This window comes from Rhinolophus sinicus, linkage group LG10 (assembly GCF_036562045.2).
Source record: "Rhinolophus sinicus isolate RSC01 linkage group LG10, ASM3656204v1, whole genome shotgun sequence".
NCBI lineage: Eukaryota > Metazoa > Chordata > Mammalia > Chiroptera > Rhinolophidae > Rhinolophus > Rhinolophus sinicus.
Window position 1 is genome coordinate 12,318,907 of NC_133759.1, and position 8,477 is coordinate 12,327,383.

An 8,477-nucleotide genomic window follows, 5' to 3' on the forward strand; every position below is an offset into this window, starting at 1 on the left:
ATATAATGGACCTCCAAAAAATCCCCTAAAGACATAGGGCATTCAGAGAGCTTCCAGGTTAGTGAACAAATTGGGTTCAGCAGGTGGCAAGCTGGAGGACATGGAAGTTCCCTGCCCCTTCCCTAACACCTTGCCCTATGCATCTCTTCTATTTGGCTGTTGCTAAATTTTATCCTTTGTAATAAACTGGTTAATAGTCCCATTTTCCCCAGTTCTGTGATGAGCTTTCCTAATAAATTATCAAACCTGAGGAGGTAGTCCAATTTATAGCTGGTCAGTCAGAAGTACGGGAGGCCTGAGACTTGCATCTGAAGTGAGGTCCGATGCTAACTCTGGGTAGTCGTATCAGAATTAAATTGGTTGGTGTGGGGGAAAAAATCATACGTTTGCTATCAGAAATGCTGTTAAGAAATAGTTCATAAAAGGGCAAAATACTTTCAGACAAGTAAGCCAAGTTTATCATTCATAAATGCTAACTGGAGGAAAAACTAGATGTAGTCAGTGAAAATCAAAAATTAATGAATCCAAGAGTAAAAGGGGACAGAAGCAGCAGCAGTAAAGCAAGAAACCGGTAAGACATCGCTTTAGGTTATCTACCAAGGCCTGCTAAACGGCATCACCACTGCCACTTAACCAGTTGGGACCTTTGTCAAGGTGAGGAATACTGCCAAGCTTGATACCACCTCTAACCTTCCCATTCCGTCTTGTTCGGTAAGATTCAGTCCAAAAGCACAATGATCTCAATCTGATGTTCACTCCATTTCAACACTAAATGGCTTAAGTACCCCCATAGCTAACATCTGCTTCCTTGTTCCGTTGTGTCTAGTCCTGTGTTCTTGAGAGATTCATACCAGCCTTCCCCTTAGTCTTTTAGGTTGCCGCCTAAGATCCCAATTTCTCTAGACGACTCCCCACCCCACACACAAGGGCAGGCACCCCCCATAAATTTCCTCTGCCACAAAAGCTATTAATTATACTGTTATCACTTGCCTAGTAATACCACCAGCAAAAGGAGCTCTCCCTGTTATTCCACTGAGGTTCAACAAACCAGCTTTTGTATACTTGTCTTTTCCTAGTATATTTTTACAAGAAAATTTACTCAACTCTCAAGCATCAAAAGCTGTTAGAATTGTAAATTTATGGGAAACATGTGTATAAGAAAAAAAAAAAAACACTTCGTGTTCTAAATATGATTCCCAACGAGAACGTTAGTTATGACGTTGTGTGATGGCTTTACACTACGTGAGAATGGGCAATGTGGGACAAATGAACATCAACAATCCCACAATCAATCTGCTTCATAATCCAGGCCCCAGCAAGACTTTAATCCACAATTAAGTAAATTTGTCAAAAAGAACCTTTATTACTTTTATAACAGCCTTTTGTTCTTATGCTTTCTTGCCAGATGCTTTTGGAGCAGGTGCTTTCTGGGCTGGAGCTTTCGGACCCTTCTGAGCTTTAGGAGGTGCTGCCTTCTGGCCTGCAGCTTTCTGGGCAGGAACCTTCTGGGCTGGAGCCTTCTTGCCTGCAGCAGCCATCTTTTTTGCTGGAACCTTTGCAGCAGCAGCTGCTGCAGCTGTACCTTTAGCAGCAGGTGCTTTTTTGGGAGAAGCCTTCAGGAGTGCTGCCTTTTGAAGCTTCTTAACTTCAAGCTTGATTATTCGGTTCCTCTGAAAAATTTCAATACATATTTGTAATGTACATGTACAGAAGACAACCCTTATGTCCAAGACCCCTATAAAGTCAACTTTGGTATACCAAGCTTGGGTAAACAGAATTACCAAACAAGTTGAGGGTTAAAATATAACAATCCCATAATAATTTTAAAACTTACCATTTTCTTTGCCTTCATGACTTTGTAACGATCAAAATCTGTCATCTTGGCTTTCTGTTTAAAAAAAAAAAACTCATGTCACCTTCTAACCTCCAGAAAAAAAAAAGTCAGAATTCAAAGACTGTAAGTTATTACCTTTTCTCTGGCTTCAATCTTCTTGGCCCATCTTGTGGCTGTCCATTTTTTATTGATATCTGCCTTCTCCCAGGCTTTTCGGACATACTTCTGGCGGGCACTAGAAAGAGCCAAGACCATCAATTAAGGAATCAGCTTTGAAGCCTCAGACATCCAAGGACAGCTTTGCGTCCTCTGAAAAGCACACTTTATATCCCTCAAGTTAAAAAGCATAAACAAAATGATGCCCAAAGTACCCTTCCCAATGATTATACTTCTAGCTCTAGTTGTCTCTAGAGAACACATACCACCTGGCACACTACAGTTTTACTCATTTGAATAGTATTCACTAAACCAATGTCTCTTACTATCTCAAACACAATTTTAATAAAAAATGTAAAACAGCCAATGTTCAGGATTTTAAAATCAACTTTCATGTATAGAATATCACCCCAGAGTAGTGAATATGTACAAAGCAATTTCCTTTTCATCAAAAATGAGGTTAAGTTAATCCTTAGACCTAATGTTTTTATTTTGTACAAAAACGCTTAAAGATTTGATCATAAAATCCAATTATAATCATTTTGAAATTTATCAAAACCCAGTGTGCTTAAAAAAATAAACAAATAGTTACAGCATGTATGCCACTGCAACTGCATTTGCAGCTGGTAATGACAGCAACACACCACAGGGTTTAACTTTCACAATCTACATGTCAAGAAAAAAATTACTACTGATCGCCTCAATTCCATATAAGCAGCTGGGAATAGAACCTGTGGTGGCTGCCTGCCGTATGAGATGATGAATGTTAAATACTTATAACTAACACGTTAAAAGTTCAACTAACGACAGCTAGTATTGGAAAAGACAAGCTAGAATTTTTGTTTTGAAGCTGTAAATGACTAAAATGTGAACAGGAAACCAGAATTCCTTAGGGAGGTCTTTGGAGTGTAAATCCTGAAAGAGGGTAAAAAAGATGATAGCAAATCTGGATAAAAGCAAAGCCAGAGAACTACCAGATCACAGAACACTTAAAAAGTAACTAACGCAGAGGGTAAGGGGGATTAAATATATGGTGATGGAAGGAGAACTGACTCTGGGTGGTGAACACACAATGGGATTTATAGATGATGTAATACAGCATTGTACATCTATGTACATATGAAAGCCATGTAATTTTACTAACAATTGTCACCCCAATAAATTAAAAAAAAAAAAGTAATTAACGCCCATCTATTTCTACACTGTAAATTCCTCTTCTGAATTGCTTTCACCTTTCAACTGTTTACCATATTCTCAAGGGAAAAACAACAAAATAACAAAAACATTTTTTGAATTAAACTTTTTTCTAGTATAAACAAAGCTGGGGGAGGGTGTGATGGTTGGTAGACAGTTACCTGTGTGGGAACTTGAGGATGAAGTCAGTGAGCTGCATGCATTTGAAAGGCATAGCCTGCCTCCTTACTCGAGTGCAAGGTCCATCAACCAAAGCCTAGAACACACAAATAAGATGAAGAACTCAGTATAGAACTGAATATTCAAAATGGACAGATATTCTGTAACAGTCATCCTTTCAGAATTATCAAATCCCCACTATCTGCATTGGTGGTATAGCGATGATTATAGCTGCCTTCCAAATCCTCACTATTTAGATGCTGTTTAAAAATATTAGACTATTAATAGTACAGCATATAACCCAAGTAAATATAACTTACTTGACAATTTTAAGTCTTTAATTCTTACATTTTAAATAACTTCATGTTCATTCACAGCCTTTGGTCAATCCCTTAGTTCGTGGTTCTCAAATATTGACAAGAGCAAACAACAGCTTTCTATGTGCTTGGCTTTGTTCTAAGTTCACTTTACATACAGTAACTCATTTAAACTTCACAATGTATTACCCATTAGTTAAACGCTCTGGCTAGTTTCAGCAGCAGGGGTAATACTTAAACCCAGCAGTGCTGACCAACTCAAGTCTGTACTTGAAACCCCTACTGTGCCTGCTTCTTCAAGGGTAAAATAAAGCCACCATCCAGACTACTCCCCCGTTGGGACCATTACCATTTACACTGCTGCATACCATGCACTGCCGTGTGATGTGACTTTCCTTACACTTACCCTGTTCTGGTCAATAACATCTACAATCGCGACCAGTTTCCCGGCGTGAGGCCCAAAGGAGATGTAGGCCACCCGGCCAACCTCCACGAAGCGCCTGAACACCTAAAATGCGGGTAAAAAAAAGGGGGGGAGAACAGCGAAACTAATTAAAAGTGTGCAGTTTATCAAGCTTTGCCGCTTACAGGAAACATGGGTAAGAACGAAGAGGGGACACGTCCAAGTGCCCTGGGACGACCTGGATGGACAAAATCCGCAGACTGCGGCAACAGCCGGGTTCCCGCAGGTCTCCACGCCCCCGCCCACTGGCCCCAACTCCGCAAGGTCCCGGCGGCCGCAGCCATATGCCTTTGGCGGCGGAGGCGCGCACGCGTGGCCCAGGCGCGCCGGGCGCTCCACGCGCTCGTAGGCCGCGCGTCGGAGAAGCTCCCAAACTCATTGCTCCACCCGATCGGGGGGATCTTCCCCACACGCTACCTAAGACCCGCTGAGCGCCGTTCCGCGCCCCCGCTCCCAGGCCCAGACAGTGGTGGAGCTGCAGGGCCGCCAGACCCGGAGCCGGTAAGAGCGATACTCACCATGCTGGCGGCGTTCGGCGAGAAGGAAGAAGGCCCGCCCAACACTGCGCAAGTGTAGAAAGCCGCCCCGCCCCCACGGTAAACGAGACGCCGACGTGGGCACCGATTGGCTGGGATCGGGGCGTGCGCGCTTACTCTCACTCGTGCGCCCTCGAAGATATGGCGGCGCTGGCTTCAGTGTGTCTGCTCTGTGGCGAGCGCGAGCTGCGTGATTGGCTTCGGTCATCTGGCGCTGGAGTTGCAGGAAGTTCTCTTAGTATTTTAGGGTGAAGAGCACAGAAGCTATGACTCCAATGTAACTCTACACATTCCATTTTACTTTCTTTTTTAACATTCTTCCAACTTTGAATTACTCAGTACTCTCCCGATTTTTGTCTAAATGTCACTCATGGCTTAGTACTAGATTTTTTTTCTCCCACTAAGTGACCCCAGTAGTATTGTTAACATTTCATTTCAAAGTAATTAAGACTTACAGAAAGTTGCAAAGCTAGTACAAATGAGTCCCATAAACATTTCTCTTTAGATTCCCCAAATATTAACGTCTTATGTTTGCATTATCATTTTATCTTTTCTTCCTGAACCACTTAAGAAATTGCAGACATGATGTTTCTTTATCTCTACACACTTAAATGTGTAAAAACAAGGACATTATTTTACATAATCAGCTGGATCAAAATCAGGAAATGAGTACTATGTAATATGGTCTATTGTTTAATTTGCAGTCCTACTTAAATGTTACCAATTGTCCCACTTACAGTTTTTAGAGCAAACGAAAAAATAAATTTTTGTCCATGATCTAACGGAGGATTTACAAATTGCATTTAGTTATTCCAGATGTTTAAATCTGCAACAGTTCCTAAGCTTTACCTTGTCTCATAATACTGACATTGTAAAATACAGGCTAGGTGTTTTGTAGGACAGCTCTCAATATGGATTTATAGTAGTTTTCCTCATGATTACATTCAGATTATGCATTTTTGTAGAAATGCTGTGTCCTTAATACATCATATTGGAACATGTTTAGGATAGCTTTGTCCTAATATGACTTTATTAAGATGGTGATAATTGTGCTGACAATTCCCAAATCTATTTCAGTCTTTTCCTCTAAACTGTATGCCACCATTGCTCCATTTAATCTATTCTCTTTTCATTAGTTGAGGGCTCGTTTAAAAAAAATAGATCACATCTTCCTATATAAAACACTTCAGTAGCTTTCTACAGTATTTAGAATAAAATCTAAACTCCTTACTCTATCTACATACAAGGCCTTGCATCATATATCCAAACACACCTTATAACATCCCTTGTTCCCCTTCTTCGCTGTGCTTCAGCCACACTGGTTTTGAACAGGCCAAGCTCTCTCCTGCTCTATGACTTGCACTTGGTGTCTCTTCCGTCAAGACTGCTCTTCTCTCTGTTTATACTCATCGCATGGCAGTGCCAATTCATCTCTTGTATTGTTTTCTAGAAACAGCTCTTCTCAGAAACCTAAGCTGGACTGCCACATTAAAAAAAAAAAAAAAGATGTCTTGCCCGTTTTTTAGCTCAGCTTTTTTGTTTTCCTCAGACCTGTTATTACAATTGCAATTGTTTGATTCATTTTTCTGTCCACTTAGGTTGTAGTTTTGCATCAGTTGGAGTAAGTTCCATGAGAGCAGGATCTTGGCCATCTTTTCTTAGCACAATACCTGATAAAGGGCTCAGCAAGTGCGTAGTGAATGAATTAGTCTGTAGGCTCTGGTATCTGCTTTATAATTTACAAAGCAAAAGACATGAATGACGTTCGTAGCAGTACTTTTGTAGTAATAGCCCCAAACTAGAAACTACCCCAAGGCGCATAAACGAGAGAATGGATATACTGAGGAAGTCTAGCAATGGAGTCAACTACATGGAACATGGATGATTTTATACACAGCAGTGAAATAAATCAAAGACTTTGTGCTATGTGGTTTCATTTATATCAAATTGAAAACAGGTAAACTAATCTGTGGGTGTTGAAAGTAATGATCGTGTATACCCTTGGCGCAGGCAACAGTGGGCTGGAGGGGAAAAGGGCCTTCTGAGATGCTGCTGTTGTTTCTTCTTTGGGGGTTGGTTACGTGATGTGTTCAGCTGGTGACAATTCAAAGCTCTACCCTTATGATTTGTGCATTTATTTTTCCCAAATATACGTTAACTTAAAAATGTTCATCTTTATCCCGTTCTACAGAATCAAGTCCAAACTCCACAACCTAGCATTCACGGTCCTGCACAATCTCACCCTGCTGCCCCCGTAACTACAGGTCTCTCGGCTTTTCATGCAGTTGGGCTCCCTCTCCTAGAAAGTGCTGCTCCCCTCTCCAGAGAAAGAGCGCGTCTTTGAGGAAGCATCTCCAGACCCTTTCCCATGCGGCCCCAGGCGGTTTCCAGATTTCTCCGAAGCTCCAATACAAGGGCAAGGTAACTCTACGTCAGCCTGATCTACCTCGCGAGTTCGCGGGCATTCAGAAAATAGCAAGATAATTATTAGCAGCTAGTGACAGAAATCGCACGACCAGACCGAGCACACACAGAGCTTCGGCGGGCCGGCCACGCCTTTTCCGGGACACGCAACCGTGTCGTCCAATCACGAGGAGGAAGGGCAACTGGTGAGCGACGCCAGGTTCCAAGATGGCGTCCTGGGCCCTCTCGGACCTTTGTACGGCCTCTCGCTGCGTAGCCAGACCCTTGCGGTAGGTCAACCCCGCTAGTCAATCACCGAGAGGAAGGGTGCAACAGACGTGGCGTACGGGGGTCACTGTTAAGCTTGGAAGTTTTCCGCAGGTTCTTCGCGGGATTTATTTTGGGAGCTGTGTCCCCTTAAAGCCGATCCCCTCCGCGATTGCTCGTGGCAAGAGGTGGATGTGAGGGTCCGAGCGGGGACTCGGCTTCGGGTTCCTGCCATGAGGCACCGATTGGAGAGGTAGCCCGGTCCTGGTCCCGACTGAAGGACGCCCACTTCCCCGAAGCATTTCCAGAGTTTCTGGGGGTGTCAAACTGGCCAGGGCTGCCCACCTGGAACCAGCTGAACCCCAATATTCCTGTCAGCTTCAGCTGAGTAGATGTGTCTCGTGTTTCTTTTTTCTTTTTCTTTCTTTCCCTCAGTCACAGGGGATGGAGGTGTCAGTTTAGCAGACAAAATGTCTGGATCCCAAAATCTAAGCCTTTTCACGAAGTGAACCCGAAGCTGCCTAGAACCCTGACTTCTATTCTGGCTCCTGTAACCTTTGCGAGATGTGAACCAATCCGTTATGACCAAACTGGCATGGCAGTCATATGCAGGCCTATTTGACATGATGGACAGGTGCATGTATATTTAGGAGTGAAAAAAATGTGTGTTACGTCTGTTTTCAAAATTTGCATCTTTGGAACCCTGAAGCTGAGCCCAGTCAACCTAAGATCACCAGGAATAAACCTGTAGTCCAACAAAAGCAGGTGCATTTGATTCATTGTAAGGGAGACTACATATCGGAGACACCATGGAGCAGTTAACCAAAGGAAAGGAAAAAGTGGGAGGTTTCATTCTTGCTGATAACATTTCAGACCCCAAATTTTCTGCGTGTTTGATTTTAGAGAACAAGGTTTCTCAGTGAGTAAGAAAGCAATAGTCATTCAAAGAATAGGGTTATTATGACATTCAACAGATGTAGCATGTTAGCAGAAATGTTGTTTCCTGTTAACTTTACAGCTATCTTTATTTGTATCTGCTTTTCCTGCCTGATGAATGGCCATGCAGACTTGACTTTCTTAATCAGCTCAGTACCTGGTCCCAAGCACTTTGCATTTACTGAAGAATAAGTCTGAGGTAGCACTGTATG

General features: G+C 42.6%; 1 protein-coding gene across 1 annotated transcript; it reads right to left on the bottom strand.

Annotated features, from left to right (window-relative positions):
- Positions 1-1,339: 1,339 nt before the first annotated feature.
- RPL14 (ribosomal protein L14) lies at positions 1,340-4,811 on the bottom strand. Its single transcript, XM_019727574.2, has 6 exons — positions 4,642-4,811; positions 4,067-4,168; positions 3,346-3,440; positions 1,970-2,069; positions 1,835-1,888; positions 1,340-1,670 (listed from the first exon to the last, which is right to left on the bottom strand). The coding sequence occupies exons 1-6, from the start codon at positions 4,642-4,644 to the stop codon at positions 1,389-1,391; spliced, it is 636 nt and encodes a 211-aa protein (XP_019583133.1). The 5' UTR covers positions 4,645-4,811; the 3' UTR covers positions 1,340-1,388.
- Positions 4,812-8,477: the final 3,666 nt, after the last annotated feature.

Bases quoted from the DNA above. Each gene is read 5' to 3' on its own strand.
- RPL14 (XM_019727574.2), bottom strand. The intron at 2,070-3,345 runs GTAACTGTCTAC...GGCTCTTTCTAG, and splicing joins ATCCTCAAGTTCCCACACAG to TGCCCGCCAGAAGTATGTCC. The intron at 1,889-1,969 runs GTAATAACTTAC...TTTTTTAAACAG, and splicing joins AGATTGAAGCCAGAGAAAAG to AAAGCCAAGATGACAGATTT.